Raw genomic sequence first — 20,328 nt, 5'->3', positions numbered from 1 at the left:
TTTCCTCCTTATTCCTTTTTGGACGTTTTCTAGCTTGTCCATATTTTTATGATATTAATGTGTCCAAAACAGAATAAAATATTCAAGGGACCGATATTTGTAGACTGAAATTCCACTACAGTGCCTTTGTTTCTTAAGGCCCTGAATACTCACGTATTCATTTATTCAGTAGATGTTTAGAGAATTCACTCTAGTTGCAGCCATTGTGTTAGACAGTGGAGACATAGTGGAAAGGAGAAAAAGATGAAGTTCCTGACCATGGTACATCCACTGTAGTTGGAGAAACAGACCTTAGAAAAATTGTCCACATGCATATAAAAATACAAAGCATTTTTGTGTGTGTGAAGGAAAAGCCAAGGTACTTAGGGACTGTATGCTTGGGGCACCTGGCCAAGCCTGGAGGTGATTTCTTCATTCAGTCCCTGAATGCTTCTCTAGGGCTTACTATGTGCACTGCACTGTTGCAGGTTTTCTTCAAAAGCAATATAATGATCATTGCTCTCCATAAAAATATCAAGGGATGGCTTGTGAGAGCTTATGCCCACCCAAATGATTTTTGCAATCTTGTGTGAAGTGTAAGTCTCTTTAGGATATATTGTTATTTTTTATCGACCCATAATTAAACTAATTCAGCAAAAACAATGTGCTGGCTAAGGAAATAGTTTTACTTCAAATCCTCTTAAATCCCTTTCTCATACGGAAAGCTTACCACCCCCTCAGTCCCATCCAAAAAGATATTTTGGAGATGCTCTTGCTTGCTCTTAGATTAGGCTTAATACATTCTAAGGTTCATGTGCCACACAGATGGAGGAAAAAGGAGAGCCTGTGGCTTAGAGAATTCAGGACTGGGCTAAAGGAGTTGCTGGTACGCTTGAGGATGGAGAAGGTTAAGAAGAGCAGAAAGGTGTGAAGTGTATTCCAAGCTCTTGCAGGAAGCAGTTGTGCAGAAGAAATTAAGAAAAGGAGGCATGAAGGATAAATAATTAAATTAGCCTGTCTAAAGCTCTGGGATCAGGTTGAGGATTAGTGAAAGAAAAGGTCAGAGATAGGTAGAAATGTAAATTAAGACATTTACACCAATTTTAAATTGCCAACAGTTTTGGCATGATTTAATTCTCATAAGAGTATTCTATAGCTTGGTATTTCCTTTTAATCTTTTATGTTGTTATATAGCACCATATGGGTTTTGGAATCGTGACTTTTGAATTAGTCATCACAAAACAAAATAATTGTTTCAAGAATTGCTATCTTTGACACATATATAAGATAAGTTCTTGAGTCTTTACTTTTTTTTTTTTCAATTATCTCTCTGGTACAAAGAGAAGTCTGAGATTATATTTCTTCACAAGTTTCCTGTTTTTGTTATTTGCTTGTTTAGCTGCTGAAGAAACTAAACACCCAACCGTTCACTTACCTGAGGGTAGAAGCCATATCTTTTAAAGTGAACTGAAAGGTACAAATCACAAAATCCTCTTGCAGAATTTAGTAAATTTATAAGTGTAACATTTTCCTTCAGGACACTGGGCTACATAAAAAAGTATATGTTAACTTCAACCTATTAATGGGATTCAGTTATCTGCTGAGAAACCTCCTATTGTGAATATATCTCCTTTTTGAAGCAAAAAAAAAAAAAGTTTAATAAGTGCCACTGAATGAAGAAGGAAGGGATGAATGAAGAGAGGCCAAACATTTCTAGTTACAGCTATGCAGAAACAAACATATGAGTTGTTGGTGGGGGCTGAAGTGGATTGGAGTGCGTGTTTATTTGATTCCTTTGTAGGTGACTGAAAATTTCTCACTATACTGGCAGTTCTACTTAATATATGCCCTAATGTTTGTGTGAGTTGCCCAGACAATTAAAGAACTTTTGTTCTCAATTCTTAAGTATTCCACAGCAAATGTTACTCTGCCCACACACCCTTGATACTTGTTACAGACTTGGGAGCATATGCTCCTGGTAGAAGCATTTTCTTCCTTGACACATCACCCCTTCTGCTCCTCAGATAATATGCAGCTGGAAGTGGGTGAAAACCTCAATGCAATTCAAGTGTGAAATACCATCTTTAGGTATTGTTGTTTTAGGGATAAAACATCAACTAAATGGAAGTGATATTCCTATTTATGCATATAGAACCCAAAACCTGTGGAAATTAATCTTTAAATTCAGAAGTCTGCTGTTAAAATAGATAAGTAGATATTGATTATTTTTAAAAAGTATTTTGAAGAAAAAATATGGTACTGTAAAATTTATAACTGTAAGCAGAACTTAACATTTTTTAATTGAGCTTTTATTTGATCACATTCTTGGCTGTTCTTGATCATGGTCCTTCATTTAACTGGGAAAACAAAATTTTAAAATTTATGAAGAGAAAACACTTGATATACCCTTGGAGCTAAAACATTAACTAAAAAGTAAATAAATACATCACCAGACCTTTTAATGTTTCATGGCATTTATTCCCTTTACCTTCCTGTTTTGTGTCTATTTCTCTTGGTATTCTGGTGGCAACTCTAGTGCGTGCCTAGTGGCAACCTAGAAACTAGCAGTTTTGGTGCTCAATAAATGTTTGTGGTGTAGTGTATACACCAAAACAAGTTTTTACAGTTGTATAGGGAAAGTATCAACTCTCTGACTCTGTGAAATCCTGCCCACTTCTCCTATCCTTCCCCCGAGTAAGACTTGATCACTATCTCCTTTGTGTGCCTCAGTATTGCTCTTTTATAAGCCCATTTTAGAAGACATTATTGACTGTTTGTCTTCCCTAGTCCTTATTTTCTTGAGGACTGGTTCCGTGTCTAATTCTCTTTGTATGTATAATGACAAGCCCAGGAAGCTGCACATACATGTTCATAAATTAATGTTTGTGCCATGAGTGAAATGCAACCTAGGAACTCCTCAGCAAATGCTGTCTTTGAGTTTCTTTAATAATAGTAGTTTCTTTAAACAGATGACCAGTTGTTTCTCTCTTTGGGAAACCCAGAGTACCTGTAGTGTGCTATTTATGAACATGTCTTAAATTCTCTCCTAATCTTATTTAATAAGTACAAGTCTTTGTTTTCCTATTAAGTTGGAAGTTCTTGATTGCAGAGTTTGTTTATAATTTATGTTTGCATTTCTCAGAATGTTTAGAACAATATGTACTATGTGGAAGATAGCCAATACATTATTTGTTGGAATTATTATAATGTAACTATTTGGAGAAAATATTTGGTTGGTACTAAATTTGACTCTTGCTTTCCAAGCGCTTTTTAACTATAGAGCATCTGAACTAACTTCTGTTTATACAGTAGTGAGATATCTTTGTAGGTCAAGGCAGAAAGAGTTTGAAGCAGGTAATCCCATAGTTCCTTTATTTGAAGATGTGTGCTCCTATATGGGTGTAGGGACAGATGAACTATCATGTTGATTCTCTGGGGATGTAGGTAAACTCTCAATGGTTTCTGCATGGAAAGGCACAGAAACCAAAGCCCAGCCATGGAGCCACATCTGCAGCACCACAGTCTACTTCCCTTCAGGGCTTAGACTTTTCCTTGTGAAACAATTTTGTTCTGATTTCAGATGGGTGACTGATAAGGACAGGTGAACATATGGCTATATTGTGGGAAAGTTTTTTTTTTTTAATGCTACTCTTAAAATCCTTGAATCATTTATTCAGGCATTGAATAGTGTAGAAGGAGTGTAAGCATGGGAATTGGTCATGGGTTCAAAGCAATTTTTCTCATTTCCTGTCTACAAGAATTTAAGAAAAGTCTTTTGCTGGATGAGATTCAGTTTCCTCTTGTTAAATTTAGGTTATGCTGCCTACCTCTTTGGTTGTTTTGAATATCAAATGAAACAATGTTTACAAAATGCCTATTATTTAATAAATATTACTTACACTTCATTGCCTTGATGCTGCTTTTCTTTTCAAAATTCAATGAGGTATTATTATATATAAAAATGAGAATCATGGGCACATTCCAAACTTTCCATAAAATGTAGACATTTTGTAGACTTCCGGACACAATAATGTGTTTGGACATTGATTCTGAACCTTCCATCACATCCTCAAACTGGAGCAATAATGCAAAAGATCTACATGGCATCAGCAGCTTAGAAAGAACAAAGAGGATAAGGATTTATTGAGATCTGTAGAGTAACAAGAAACACAAGGGAAGTGACATGTATTATCAGCCACAGGAAGATAAAATGGATGATTTGAAAATAAGCCATGTGGTGGGAAGTTTATGAGAGAAGAATTGTTCTGAAGTTGAAACTTCCAAACCTGAATACACCTTAAGTTATCTATGTATTTAGACAGGGAAGAATCAGTCACCTTCCTTTTAAAAATTTCAGAGTGGTTGGATGAAAGTATATCAACAAATATAAAGCCCTTATCAACTGATAGTCATTTAACTGAGCTTCAAAATAAAGGTGTGTTCATTGTCTATGTCATGGGACTGTCCATCAGTGTGATCTCCTAATGTCCTTTGGAAACAGTTAAAAAATAGACTCAACTTACTGAATTTTATACTGGAGTGAATGGTACTAGGACACATTTTGGTTGACATGACCTCTGACAATATTTCTGCTTTCCTTAAAGGATTAAATTGCTGACTGTCAAAGGAGAGAATAAAAATTTTAAAAATCACTTAGTGATAAATTAAAAAAAATACTAAGAAGCTAAGGAGTAGGCTTACATTGGACTTTTTAAAGAACTCTAAATTTAAACACTAGGAGCTATTTTACACATTTTCTACTCACCTTTTATACATTTAGGACTTTTATTTTTATGGAAAATCTATATATCACCATAAGGATAGTACCGCAGCATAGACCTGCTTAATTCTCAGGGAGTTCTGCTTCATTCTGTAACTTCTGATTAAAGCTATAGACTGGGACTTTCCTGGTGGCGCCGTGGTTAAGAATCCGCCTGCCAATACAGGGGACAGGGGTTCGATCCCTGGTCTGGGATGATCCCACATGCTGAGGAGCAATTAAGCCCGTGCAGCACAACTACTGAGCCTGCGCTCTAGAGCCTGTGAGCCACAACTACTGAAGCCTGCACGCATAGAGCCCGTGCTCCATAACAAGAGAAGCAACCGCAATGAGAAGCCCGCGCACCACAACGAAGAGTAGCCCCCACTCGCCGCAACTAGAGAAAGCCCGTGCACAGCAACGAAGACCCAACGTGGCCAAAAATAAATTTATTTTTAAAAAAAGCTATAGACTTATAGAAATGTATTTCGTGTGGGACATTTATGGATAAGTAGATGTTTTGGTTCAAAGGAATGAAAGTTGTGGGCTTCATTTGAAGTAAATTTGAATGACATAATGAAAGTACCCTTGAATGACATCTTTCTTCCTGTTGTCTAAAGCAAGAAATTTAGCATAGTTTGAAGATATGCCATACCACTCAAGAAGAAGTAAAAAAAGGCTTGTACCTATTTAATTTCCAAACCATCCAAAAAAATGATCATATGTGTTTTAATTAAAATCTTATAATATTGTAATAAAACCTCATTAACATAAATGTGATTAATTTGGAATTTGATCATTGGGAAATCAGACACATGCATACTATTTGCTAGGCAATTTAAGTGTAAAGAAAATTGGCATAGAGTTTGGCTTGGAATGAGCACAAAAGCAGTGTTTCCAGACAACGTTTATTAAATGGTCTTTATCAAATTATTACCGACACTTCATTATGGTGAGTTATTCAGTGTTCACTAGTTGGTGCCCTCAAATGCTGGAAATCTCAGAGAGAGATTGAAATAGGAGTTGGGGAAGGGAGGAGATAAATTCCAACTGATCTGGGGATGGGATAAAAGAGGGTACTGTGAAGAAACTGGCATTTAAGTTGACCGTTGAAATAATGTTAGGAAGTGTAGAGGTTGAGTTTGGGTTTTAGGAAAGGAAATCCCAGACATTTGTTGGGCAATGACAAAGATGAAAAGTCTGAAAAACAGGGTCTTTTTTAATTTAGCTGAGGATCATGCATGTACAAAAAGTTAAGCTTCGAGATATAGAATTGGGACATACTCTAGAGGATTTTGAATGATTACATTTCATTTTGCAAGCAATAGGGAAAGCCTGTTGGATATAAATAGGAAGTAGTTTCCTGGCGCAGGTAGAAACAGGAAAATGAGTAAGCAGAATAATGATGTAATAAAAACTTCATAGAAGATGATGGCAATGGAACAAAATGAAAAGCTTCTATTGTATTAGAAGGAATGTAAGGCTGGGCAAAGGATCAAAGGTCAGAGCTGGGCCAACAGAGGAATCAGGGATAATTTTTAAATTTTATGCCTAGTGGCTGGCTAATGAAAAAAAGAAAAAAAGAGGAAGAAGCTATGCTACAATAAACAGACATACAAATATCAGGAGAATTATTTTGGGGCCATAAGGTTCATTGGTTTGGATTTCAGCCTGTTGAGATGACTATTCCACTGGAACACTTAGAAGTCACTAACTATGCAGGATGTAGTTAGAAATGCATGACTCCATCTCAGAGGTTAAGGCCAGTGATAGATTTGAGAACAATTTACATTACCGTATCAGTTTAACCTGTGGCGACTGATGAGGCCAATGAGCGAGTGAATAGAGGGATGAAAAGTGGGATGAGAGTAATGTAGAATGCCAACTTGAATGATGGAAGAAGAGAAATCAGGTAAAGCTTGAGGAAAATTAATTTCTGCTAATATATAAATATGAGTGAGAAACTATGAAAATGCAGAATCATAGAAACTGAAGATTTGGGAGAGTTTCAAGTAGGAGGAGTGAACAAAGTTGTAAAGTGCCACAAACGAGTTCATGGACCAATATAAGGCTGTTAATATTGGCAGTTAGAAGATTAACACACGAAGAAAAAAGTTCAGTTTCAGAAGAAGGGGGAAGTAGAAAAAACATGTTTACTTTTTCCTGTACTGGTGCAGATCTTAATACCTTCGTAGGGATTAAATTTCTGTCCCATTAGCTCATTTTAATAAATAAGATTAGCTAAAACATAATGTACCTCCCACCCATCTCAAGTTCTTATTGGGTAAATTGTTATTTACCAGAAATCATTTGTCTTCAAATATGATATAAGTTAGTTATATCCATAAGTTAGGCTAAACTTTCCTACAACTGGGATCTTTATTAAGAAAGCTAGTGTATTTTCACTTCAAAATACCCATATTTAAGTTGTCTGTTTTCTGATCTCTTCACTCCCCCCCCATAGACAATGAATTTGTCCTTGTGAGATAGCAAGGCATTAGACTAAATAATAGACCTGACCTAGAAAACTTCTTTGCAAGGTTTAGGATAGGCATATGTCCTACAGAACATCAACCCCAGTGTGAATATTCTAAATAATGATGTTTGCAAGGTGACAAAGGATGTCTCAGAACCCATTAGATCAAAGCTCAGGTGTTGGCTGCTGAGACTTGGTGGGGTGAATTGACACTGATAGTATCAGGAAGAAGACATAGCATTTAAGAGAAGACACTTCATGTTATTATTCAAGAGATATGTGCCTATTAATCAGGCTGTTAATTGGACTTTTGAAAATTGAATCAGTTTTAAATAAAATTTAAAATATAATTGCAAAGACTATGTGTTTTATAAAAAGTAAATCCAGCTGGACATTTGTTTATTTGTTTAGATTGACAAATAAGTTGGTTTACAAGTGTATGCACAATTTATGTTTGACATCTAAAGACATAATTGTTAAGAGTGACTCTTAAGTGTGAATAGTGGGACAGGTTTGTCACATCAGTTGATTTCAACAACTGGCAAAAGAGTAGCCATGTATAAATCTGGTACCATTTCAGGGTTTAACCAGAAGTCCCTTCCTCCATTCCATTTAATGACAAATATTTATTTCATCAGAGAGAGGGGAGAAGAGAACCTTTTACTCAATATTTAGAGACAAAAATTTAAAGATAAGCATCCTCAGTAATGAAATATGGGAATTGTTTTAATCTCTTTAAGGCTTTGGGATAGAAATGTCTGACATCAGATTATTTCAACTAGAGCAGATGTCATAAGGGGGCAGGGGAACCTGAAAGAGTGAGAAATTCTTGTTAGGACAGGAGTGTGGTCTTTATTCATCACAAGCCTGAGAGAGATCCAAGTGGGTAAAAAGAAAGGAGCATGACTGAATTCTTCACAGTTAAGATCATGGACTAATCTTTGCAATGCCACTTTTTCTCTTCTAAAAACTTATGGGAGAAATGAATTCTTAACATGAAAATAATTTGTCTGTGAAAATTATTTACTAGTAATTAAAGTGACCATAGTTTTAGTGATCTATTAATTATGACTGAAATACCATTTTATTTTGTATATTCTATATACTTTTAGTATAAAGTAAAAATGATTACCTAGGTTATTATTCTACTGTAATTGTCAAGACTTGGCTTTGCAGTGAGTGTTGGTTTTACAGACAAAGTTGACTTTCTATATCACAGGTTCTATATGCTTTGCACACATCTTTGTATGCAGTCCTCCTGGAAGAGAAACTCTGAGAGTAGGAGAAAATTGAAATTCACAGCAGTTAAATACCCTGCTCCAAACCATACAGCTAGTGGAACTAGGATTTGAACCCTAGGCTGCCTTCAAAGTGCAATCAAGATCTTTGACAAATACGGTCTCTCTAGAGCAAGATGAATAAGAGGGGGTTTTTGTACCATTCAAAACCAGGTATAAATCCAAAATTGTTTAGTTTGCAGGTGGTCTGACCTCAGAACATATTTTTAATCTCTTTGTTTCCTATTTATTTTAATGTATTCTATATTATGAAAGCCCTCAATGAATGAATATCTAGAGGTATATAAAAGATATATTGGGAAAGTATTTACTGCATTAATGGCCTTTGACTTATTAAAAAAGGATTTCTTTAAATATCCTCATGAAGTGTATGTTTCCACTTAAAATTTAATTAATATATCTTCTTAGCACTTGCTGTCCTGGATACTGTCTACATGATGCAGAAGTTAAACAGAAGACAATATAGTTTTGAACTTCAAAGAACTTAAATCCAAGAAGGAAACAAAGGCAAATAGTAACAAAAGCAAAAGTGAAATAACAAGCATACTGAAAATAAATGTTGCTCTGGAAGTTGTAAAAAAAAAAAAAAAAAAAAACAACTAAGAAATTCATTGCCAGAATGGGACTTGAAGGATAGGTAGAACGCTGATACGAAAAGGAACAGGTAGAATGGAAGTAACCGTATCTCCTGTATGTGTACCTAGGTGTGCATGATGGCAAGGTAAGAGCAGGTACTCTCTTGCTTGAGCTATGAGGTACTTGCCATAAAGGGTTAAAGAAGAGACGGGGAAGGGAGGAGGAGGCTATATCAGGGAATGCCTTGATGTTTTTACTTAATTGAGAGGGTCCATGATGGTTTTGACCTGGTAAGTTACATGTTAGATGGTCGCTCTGGTACTGGCGGGTAGAATTGATCAGATTCCATAGACAGGAGACTCTTTGAGATATTCCAAGCAAGAGCTAGCTCTGCCCAAACTAGAGAGATAACAATGGGAATGCAAAGAGGGAGTGGGTAGGGAAGACGATTCTGTAATAAAATGTACAAGACATAGAAACTGAGAGTTAAGGAAAAGGGAGGGCCTGAGTATCCAAGAGAAATTTTCAGAGCAAAAAGCTAAGAGAAACTCGTGGGCAGGGAGGCATGAGAGTCTCATGAGGTCAGTTTTCAGGAACATATTCATTGCTGTTTTTTAAAGCAACTTCTAGAGTGGGTGATAACTGTATTTTCCTTGGCTAGCTAAGGAATGCATGTTAACCAAAGAAAGTGTTATATTATGCAAAGTCTATAGAATTGTGTTTATGACTGCAAAATATGGTCAATGATACTTTAAAAGGAAATTATAAGGTTTAATTGAGCTTCATATTGATACTTAGATATCTCATGACTTCAATCCATAGTAAGCACCACATAAAAAGCTACGGTGTGGCAAACATTATTGCTAAAATAAAGAGTGGATGGCACATTATCCTTTTCATTTCTGTTGACTAAGAAGGATAGAGTATGAGTTTTCCTTAAAAATAGCTTCTATCTTAGTAACAGAAATACAAGCATGTATGTAAAAGTGAGTGTTTTTCAAAGGGCTCCTGACTGCTTTCCCCAAATTGGATTTCTTTTGGTAAGCAAGGAAAGGTAGATGAATACTAAGTATGCTATCAGCATCGTGTGCCACAGCTTGTTCTATGCTAGGAGCTGTGATTTGAATATAGTGTTTGTTTGTTTGCTTTTAAATCTGTAGAACCCTACACATTTGGTTCTATAATAATCTTTATTTTACAAATAAAAAAATTAGGATTAAAGAATTTAAGTAACTTGTCTCTAAATTAAGCAACTGTTGAGAATTGCTGGTTGAAGACAGCTGCAATGGGAATGATAAAGGACAAATGGATGAATACAACTTACATCTACATGTTAGAACCAAAAAGCCTTGGTAATTGATTGAATAATGAGATTAAGTAGATTTCAGGCCAGGGGTTATCTAGGATGGTTCCAAGGTTTCTGGCTTGCAAATCAGGTAGAGCGTTGTTCCATTCCCTGACACAGGGAATATCTGGGGGATGTCTGTGGGAGGGAAGGTGATGAGTTTGAGCTTGGGCATGCTGTTTGACATGAGTGTGAGATATGCAAGGGGACAGATGTAATAGACTGCTGATTATAAGGATTAGGAGGCTTAGAATACAGGAATGGACTGGAGATAATGCTTTTGTAGTCATCCATTATGAATTAATCATTAAAGACATGGATGAGTGTATAATATTGCCCAAAGAGCATGTGTAGAATAGAAGATAAAAGGGCTATGTGTAACACCCAAGGGAACAGCAGCCTTTCAGGGGAAAGCAGAGAGGAGAGCAGAGAAGAGACTGATAAGAGTGTCCAGTAAAGTGAAAATCCTCAGGGCACACAAATTTCATTTTAGAGTTCAGTGATGTCACTTTTTTGTGAAACAGCTATTACAGTATTGCATCTGCCCTACATCTCTCCTCTGTCCTTAGTGTATTAAATGGCACATTTTGCATTTCCATTAGGAGAGGAGAAAAAAAAAGAGAAAAAAATTCATTGAAATTGCCAGGGCATGATGTATGATTGACATGGGTATTTGTATACTTGTCCATAACTCTATAGGTAAGTTTTGACAGAAAGACTGGTGAAATCTTCAAAATGACAAACATTTATCTTTTATATAATCCTGGGGTGGGGGGTAGAAAAAAGGGCAGAGTGGGACTGTTATAGTTCTTTCTTGTACTACTACTTTTAACCTAGGAGTCACTCATAATTAGGAATGATAATAACTTTGAAAGGTTCATGCAAATGTATACCTTACCAAAATGTAGCCCAAATAGTCTAAGTAGGAGAATTAATGTAAAATAATACCTTGGTTAACAGAAATGTCATGAAAGTTTATACCATTTTTGTAACACAACTGCTAAGAGAGTACACCTTCGACTAGAATGAAGTAGCTCATGTTTCCAGAGACTATTTTATGACTATAGAGTTGTATTAGTTGATTTGTTTCTTTATTTTTATAAGTATATGCTTAACAAGTATAGTCTATTACCTAGTCTAACTACAGTGTCAGTAGACTTTGAAAGAAACCAAATGAGAATAATACAATAATCTCTGATGAATTTATTCTATATTAATAAACATTAACTATATATTAATGCTATATTAACCTGGAATACATTTCCTAATTTTAATATAAGGTGCGATAAGAGTGTTTCAAAAGGTAGTTAGTAATCATAGCTATGTTGAAAATTAAATCAGAAATTTTAAGGAAAGTATTGTTTAGAAAAATAGTGGCAATGTATTTAAAGTAGTTGTTCAATGAAGCAGTGACAAAAGTGCAAATTTTAGCTAGATTCTAGTTTCAAACCTAGAGTCAGTTCAAGTATTTTCAGCCTCAGAACAGAATTAGTTTTCTCATTTCAAATTAGGAAGAATAAAGCATAAATATTTGGAGTGCTGTGAAGCTATGGAAGTTCTAGAATTTATGGTTGACCTAATCTGTAGTTCTAGAGATAAATCTGCAGTACCAATATTTTTCATGTGCCCTATTTATTACTGTTTATTCTAATCTATGATTGGTAATTTTACATATAAAGTACTTCAAAACACCTCCAAAGAATCTTCTCAAAGGTAGCTTTTTTAAAGATCTTCTGTATCTTCTCCCTTGTTTTCATCCATATTGTATGTTAACTATAGGGGAGTTTATTTTTGCTTCTTTATCAGATAAATAGGGTATGGGTGTTCATGAATTTATTTCTATAACATTTTATAGAAAGTAATTTTTAGAATTCTATAATCACAATATCTTGCTTTAGGAATATATTAATTTTACTTAGATTTAACTTTATGGCCACTGAAGGAGCTATCTTATTTACCAAACTGACATTCTGTTCTTCTAGTCATTTATTTAACCATAAGTTAGTCACAATTTTTATGGTGGTGGGGGGCAGGGAGAACAGGCTGGTCATTGTCTACATCTTAAAATCTGATTTTTTTTTTATTTATTATAGGTTTTATTGGGATTTAATAATGCTTATAATGATGGTTGGAAATCTGGTCATCATACCAGTTGGAATCACATTCTTTACAGAACAGACAACAACACCATGGATTATTTTCAATGTGGCTTCAGATACAGTTTTCCTTTTGGACTTGATCATGAATTTCAGGACTGGGACTGTCAATGAAGATAGTTCTGAAATCATCCTGGACCCTAAAGTGATCAAGATGAATTATTTAAAAAGCTGGTTTGTGGTTGACTTCATCTCATCAATCCCAGTGGATTATATCTTTCTCATTGTAGAAAAAGGAATGGATTCAGAAGTTTACAAGACAGCCAGGGCACTTCGCATTGTGAGGTTTACAAAAATTCTCAGTCTCTTGCGTTTATTACGACTTTCAAGGTTAATTAGATACATACATCAGTGGGAAGAGGTAAGACATATCTTTTACATTTTTAAAGCTACTATATCATGCGATTTAAACTATAACTGTTCCAAAATGAACAACTGTGCTATATATAACGAGTTTTATGAAATTCAAAAAAAAATTTCATTTTTTTTTGGTATGTAAGTGGTATATTTGTATCCTCAAAAGATATGGTCGAATACTGGATTTGAGTGAAGTGAAAAAATTAGTGATTGTAAAACAATTGTCTTATGCCAATTCAGTCATTTTTTTAACGTCTTTATTGGAGTATAATTCCTTTACAGTGGTGTGTTAGCTGCTGCTTTATAACAAAGTGGATCAGCTATACATATACATATATCCCCATATCTCCTCCCTCTTGTGTCTCCCTCCTACCCTTGCTATCCCACCCCTCTAGGTGGTCACAAGGCACAGAGCTGATCTCCCTGTGCTATGCAGCTGCTTCCCACTAACTATCTATTTTACATTTGGTAGTGTATATATGTCAGTGCTACTCTCTCATTCATCCCAGCTTACCCTTCCCCCTCCCCGTGTCCTCAAGTCCATTCTCTATGTCTGCGTCTGCGTCTTTATTCCTGTCCTGCCCCTAGGTTCATCGGAACCATTTTTTTTCTTTTAGATTCCATGCTAGTCTTTTTTTAAAGCAAATCTACTTTAATCAACAAATTTTTATCTTAACCAGTGCAGCCCCTCTTCCACCATGGGAGATTGTTTTTATTTAATATCTAATATTAGTTTGTTTTATCTAACACATCAAGTACCATCTTTGACAAAGCTGTAGGGTCTGATTGCTAACCTGGTTTGTATCCTTAGCTCTGTGAAATAATGTGGAATATGTTTCCTCTAATATTGAAATTTTAGAGAATTTGTGTTTGAAGAAAACAGATTTTTTTTTTTAGTATTTCCAAGTTGTATGTGTAAAGACTGATTTTAGTATAATAATTTTGCTCATTGTTATTCTTTGCCTATAATTATTTATTATAGGTTCTCTCTACTAGTTCATTTCATAATACTGAAAAACAGCATACCCCGAAGGGAAATTATCACATAAAAAACACAAATACTACAGTGAATAAGTACAGTGAATCTGGCCAATATTTTGCTGAATAGGGCATTTGTTGTTCTTAGGCAATTGGTGGGACCTGAAAGGGCTCAGCCAACTGGAGTTTCCAAAGGTCTGAGTTAAATGTACCATCACCAAGCAAAGGAGGTTATGTCCCTAATTTCAGAGTCAGCATATTAACTTTTTGATTTTCTTTTCCTTCTAAATGTATCTTTAAAAAGTTAATTATAACTTGAACTTTATTGTCTGCATAAAAATGAGGGTCAAAGAGGCCTCCAGAGTGCCTAAACCTGCACTAAAGAAAACAATACATTGGCTAGGAATTAATCGCCACTTTACTAACTACAGAAATGCTTTTTAGGATGAATTATATTTTGGAATTTAGGTTTAAACAAGTCATAAAATGGAACTTTGGTGAACATTAGCTCTGCTTTCTGCGAGACTGTAACAATGCTTTGTGTGTGCCTGTTGATGACATTTTGGTTCCTAGGATTTCAGGAAATGACATATAATAATAAGACACTGCATAAGACACTGCTAAAAAGACATAAAAATGGATCATTCTTAAAATATGGATACGGATTATATTTAAAATCAGATGAAGCACATGTGAGAAATTGGATTCATCTTATAATGTCTCTCTATATAGCACATTCCATCTAACATGTAAAAAATGTTTGGTTTTCAAACATTATTATGCTAATGTTAATATCAAAACAAGGTGATTACTGATAAAAATAGCTAATATTTATTGATGGCTTATTATATATCAAGTAATATGTTTGATTCTTTACATGGATTAGTTCATTGAATCTTCCTAATAACTCTGGTAACTTGCCCAGATTCACAGGGTTAGTAATAGGTGGAGCTGGGATTCTGGCCTTGACAACCTGACCTTGACAACCTGACCTGACCTTGGCAAAGCTCTTAACCACATAACCATATAGCTTCTCACCATAACATATATATTTTTAATGAGAAATACCTTAATATTACACCATTTTATATATATAATCAAAAATTGTAGGAAACTTTTGTTAACTGAACTTTGTGGTCCAAGCAACATAAAATCTGAATATTTGCCTCTTAAAACATGGTCACAAAAAATATTGTAATGAGTAGCCTGTGAGAAGAAAAGTCACTGATATAAATACTCAGTCAATTAAAAATACAGTGGGCGGGCTTCCCTGGTGGCGCAGTGGTTGAGAGTCCACCTGCCGATGCAGGGGACATGGGTTTGTGCCCCGGTCTGGGAAGATCCCACATGCCGTGGAGCAGCTAGGCCCATGAGCCATGGCTGCTGAGCCTGCGTGTCCGGAGCCTATGCTCCGCAACGGGAGAGGCCACAGCAGTGAGAGGCCCACGTACTGCAAAAAATATATATATATACAGTGGGCAATGCGACTATTTTCAGTGTCTTGTAGTTTGAACCCAGTTACCCTAGAGAACGGCAGAAGGATGAACAGATTGCATTCTACCAGATAAAATGGCCGGCTGTACAGTCATAGAAGAGCACACTCCTTAGTACCGTTGTCCTCTAGTTCCTGGCAGCGGTCACAGACAGCCAGGTCTGTGTAACTTGATGGTGTTTCACAGATGCCAGGATATAATTCAGGAGCATCAGCTCACTGCCATCATTACTGTAAAATGCAATTTAATATGCACTTACAGGCATTTGGTAACCAAACCCATTCAAGCTAGAGTTGTGAGTTGGCAAGATCTTTCTTATAAATAAATGACCTTGATAATAAATGAATCATAAGCTCACTTCATGAAGAATGTTTTCTTGATTATATGATATCCCCATATAATATCACATATATCATGGATAGTTAATGTCTGTCAGTAACACTGCTAAGCAGAGAAAAAATACAGTAGTAATTAACCCAAATTTAATATGGATTCATTATTTCATCACCTACGTGATTGAAACCAAAGTCACAAAGAAACTTGAATCGTTCCAAATTGGTAAAGTTCTACCTGGGTTTTATAAATGCCACCAGGATGTGTTTACAAGTAGAAACACAACAAATAATCAGGTTGCTCTATGAGCATTTGGAATAAGAGTACAGAGGAAGATGTGGGTTCACCCACATGTCTTTGAGTTCTGAGTGTTTCAGTACCAAGCTGGCTAATGCTAAATTCAGCAAATTTGGGGAAGTAATGTGTGAAGTCTGGGAGCTGCCACCGTTTTAAATGAATCATTCCCAAGAAAAGTGGCTGCCTTCTATAGGAAACTGCTTCCATCTTCAATGAGACATTTTCTTTTTCCGATCTGAATTAGTTCAACTGATAAACAACAGGAAGTGCCAAAGCCAGATAAATTAGAGAAATATTGTGAATGAAATACAGAAACTTTAAAATTTAGCCCTTATGTTACTATCCTTGCTAACGTTGAATATAGTGGCTAATATAGAAGGAAAGAAATTATTTGGCCAACTGATTTATGAAACACATGGTGTTAAGAAGTCAGGGGGGACGTTGTTTTCATGAGGCAATGATAAGATCAATGGCTTTAGGATGCAAAATTAGAGCTCTCTGACACTGTACTGAAACTTTACATGTATGGCCAGGTGAGGTGAAAATCTGTGGCAATTGTTTAGATAAATCAGGTCAAAAAATTCCTTTTCCTGTAATCGCCCAAAAACAGATGTGAATCTCTCCCACTCTTGTATTTTGGCTTAAAAAAACCATTCCCTTAATTCAACGTTGTTGTTATTGTTGTATTTCAAGTGAAGTCAGTGACCTGAGCCAGAGTGCCCTTTTGTAACCTATCACAGAGAACCCGTTCTCTGTGATCCTCCTGAAAGAGACATATGGTGAGGAAATCCTCAGAAATTAAATGGAATATTACTTACAATTTTTGACAATCACCAGCCACTGAAGAGATAAAGGGTAGATTAAGAGCTTAGTAAATAGGAGATTATTTAAAAGTGAAGAGTTCCAGGAACCTTGAATGCTATAACTGCTGATCCTTATCATTTTATCAAATACAGATGATCCTTGAAATTATTAGATATTTTGGAAATAGTAATTGAAAAGAGAAATATTACTCTGTCATGGTTATCTATTTGTAGGATTCAATGTCACAGAAAGTGGAAATTCTTCATGGGCAATGTTAAAAATGGATGGCAAACACATGAAGCTCCTATAATAACTATGGCTTTGGAATACATACCTATAATATTTTATTTTTCATTCTTTATTTACTATCCCCTCAACTTTCCTTGTATAGATTTTAGACCTCTAACAAATTACTTGCTTATTTTGAGGCAAGGAAGAGGACTGTGGTTCTGATCTTCAAATATGTCTGTAGCAATTTCAGATGAATAATGTGTCTGGAACATTGCAATGCCCTTCTAGCAATCAGTATTAGATTTTTATGTTAGCTTAGAGGCAGATTTATGTACAAATTATGTTTAACAACAGAACATTAATAAGGAAATTTATTCTACAGGGAGCTAATACAGACTGCAGTTTCTGTCTTTGGTTAATTTTAGCATTCTAATTGGTTTAGATTAGAAACTAGCTCTTGCTATAAATTGCAATACATATTATAACTACTTCTATTTTGTAGAAAACACAGAATTCTAAGACTTGCCATAAGCAAAAAAACACATAGAATTCTAAGACTCGCCATAAGCAAACACCAGTGTTTTCCTAAACCTGCCCTCTGCTAGAACTTAGGGAGGTTCCCTATTGCCTATCACATCAAATCTGTGTTTCCTTGCTGTGCCTTCAAGGCTCTACAGCAAACCATTCCGCTGTCTCACCATTGTCACTTCATATTTGCGCCCAACAGCTATTTTCTGTTTGTTTTTTAGTTTTATAATGCTTCTGGCAGAGAATGATTTTTTTTCTGCTTCTGGTAATTTTGCATGTGCCACACCTCAGATTTGGAAAGCCTTTCTTTTTCTATTATTCATTTAAAATTTATGCTCAAACTCATCTCCAGAAAATATTCTGCATTGATGGACTGCATTATAATGGTCAATACTTTTACTTTGAACAATTCTACTGTCTCTGCGTGCATTTGTTCATGCCCATAGCTGGTTTGTGAATACTTATATATGCATTTCCTTTTCCTTTCCTGGGCATAAATGTCTGTAGGGAAGAGTCAGGGTCAACTTTTTGCCCTTGAATCTCCTTGTACACTAGTATAGAGTTCTAAACACAATAGGCTCTCTGAGTATACCTATCTGCTTACTACATGGCAATGCTCCATGTTCTAAATCCATTAAATAATTGCAAAGGTATATTTATTCTTCACTCCCAAGCATTTACTGAATAACTTCTATATGCAGATGCTAAACATGAGAATACAAAGCACATCTCAGCTTTGCAGGAAAAACAGACCTGTGAACAAATAATCACAGATGGTGCAGTAAGTGATGGCATAAAAGAGGGAGTGAAGAACACAGCTATTTTTGCAGGAGAAGAAAGCCTCAGCGATACTCGAACTGAGTTTTGAGTTTTGAGTCTGGATTACTAAGGTGAATAAAAGGGGGCAGAGGAGTACCGTCAGTAAGACATGAAACATATGCAGCCTAGCACAGTTCTGCATCTCTAGAGCCTAAGTTGCAAAGGCAGTGAGTTTGGAGGAATAGACAAGAAGTTGTGCTAATGATGGACTCACTCAGTAAGGTGTCATTGAGGCATATTAGCTGAGGGATTTGCATTTTAGAATCCTGCAGAGTCAACAGGATTGGAGACAACTGAGGATGGAACTAATAATATCAGTTAAGAGAGAGATTCGTCACACATTTGCATTTTTTATATATAGCTAGCATCAGGCAGGATACTTTTTAGATATCTAAAGGGAGGTTTATCTTTGCCAAGTATTCTTGCCATTGAAATATTTGTATCAAATAATAAAATATGATAACGCCTTATATGAAGTACTGTTTGTAATGTTATAAAATTTAAATATTAATTATATTTGATATAATTAATAATCATTCATAGAATAACATATTAATGTGTTAATATAATTATATTATTGATATAATTATATTTGAGTTTTGTATTTCACATCACCAGAAATGTGATGGTGTAAAATGGATCCTGTGCTAGAAATGAGCACTTATGGATGTTTATTCAAGTTGTGCCTTTTATTTTCTATTTAATCTAGGGAAAAATGCTTAAAGTGACTTTTTTATGCCTACAACCTTAATAGAACAGTTGTGAAGTTCAAAGGAAATTAGATATATGGAAATTATTTGAAGTATTCAAGTTGATGTATGCCTATAATATTCATACATATGAGTATTCACGATGTCATCTTTCTCAGATTAGCACACTGACTAACAAAAACATTATTACGTGTGTGTGAGTTGCTTAATATTTTTTTCAGGCAAATATTGATTCTGCTAAAGACCACTAGGTGTCCTCTATTGGTTGTATTAATTCAGAGTTCTATATTCTGAAATACCAAAACTGTCTTTTTTGAAATTATTCATTTATACTCTCTTAGAATCGCCTAATTGCTTGGCTATCTGTCTAGATAAAATAGACGAAAATGAATATTCATATATGTAAAGATTATTTCTCTTTATCTGTACTTTCTCCTCAGGTTAAAGAAAGAGCTTGTTAAGTTCATTCTCTAAAAAGTCATTTTTATTCCAAGAGAATTGTTTTCAATATTATACTGTATGTTTTTTTAAGATGGTATTTTAACAGACACCCTGAAGTTCTAACGTATGGTGTAATGAGTTCTATTTTGGTAGGCAGTATTATTAAGTCAAGACAATTAAAAAGAGATTGACAAAGTATGTGTGTGTGTGTGTGTGTGTGTGTGTGTGTTTGGGGTAAGATATATAATTTTATGAATGCTTTTTGGTTAGTGCCTTGCAGAAGATCTATATAATCCTGATGCTTTTGACATGGAGATGTCAGTTTAATGCTAAAATATAAGATCAAATTTGACATGTCCAGGACTCTATTTTAATATTAACACATTAGAATTTCTTAATGCCCCATCATTGCCCAATCTATGTTCCTGTTTTGCATGTGTTTATATGCCTCCTTGGCTATATGTTGATAACTAGACTCATATCCCAAATTTCCAAACTATGTACCCTTATGCCTCAAAATCTACATGATATCTCTATAAAGATATCTTGTGAGTTCCTCAAGCTCAGTGTGTTCATTTCCCCTTCAGGTCTCCTCCTTCTCTCTTGTTTCCTGTTGCTCAATTCAGGAATCCAAGAGGTATCCTTGATTTCTCCTCTTTCATTCTCCGTAGCTAACAGTAACCAAGTTCTACTGGTTCTACTTCTTGGAATGTGGTTTCAATTCTAATATTCCTTCACTCAGTCCTCT

General features: G+C 35.3%; 1 protein-coding gene across 1 annotated transcript in view; it reads left to right on the top strand.

The window, feature by feature from the left end:
• HCN1 (hyperpolarization activated cyclic nucleotide gated potassium channel 1) overlaps positions 1–20,328 on the top strand; it is a gene marked incomplete at both ends in the record, with an annotated part of 400,231 nt that overhangs the window by 34,846 nt on the left and 345,057 nt on the right. The window contains one exon of the mRNA XM_081234057.1: positions 12,527–12,950. Within this exon, the coding sequence (XP_081090183.1) occupies positions 12,527–12,950 (424 nt within the window). The remainder of the gene's footprint in view (positions 1–12,526; positions 12,951–20,328) is intronic.

This window comes from Mesoplodon bidens (genome assembly GCF_964165515.1).
Source record: "Mesoplodon bidens genome assembly, chromosome: 4".
In the NCBI taxonomy this organism is placed as follows: Eukaryota; Metazoa; Chordata; class Mammalia; order Artiodactyla; family Ziphiidae; genus Mesoplodon; species Mesoplodon bidens.
This window is presented reverse-complemented; position numbering and strand designations above follow the sequence as displayed.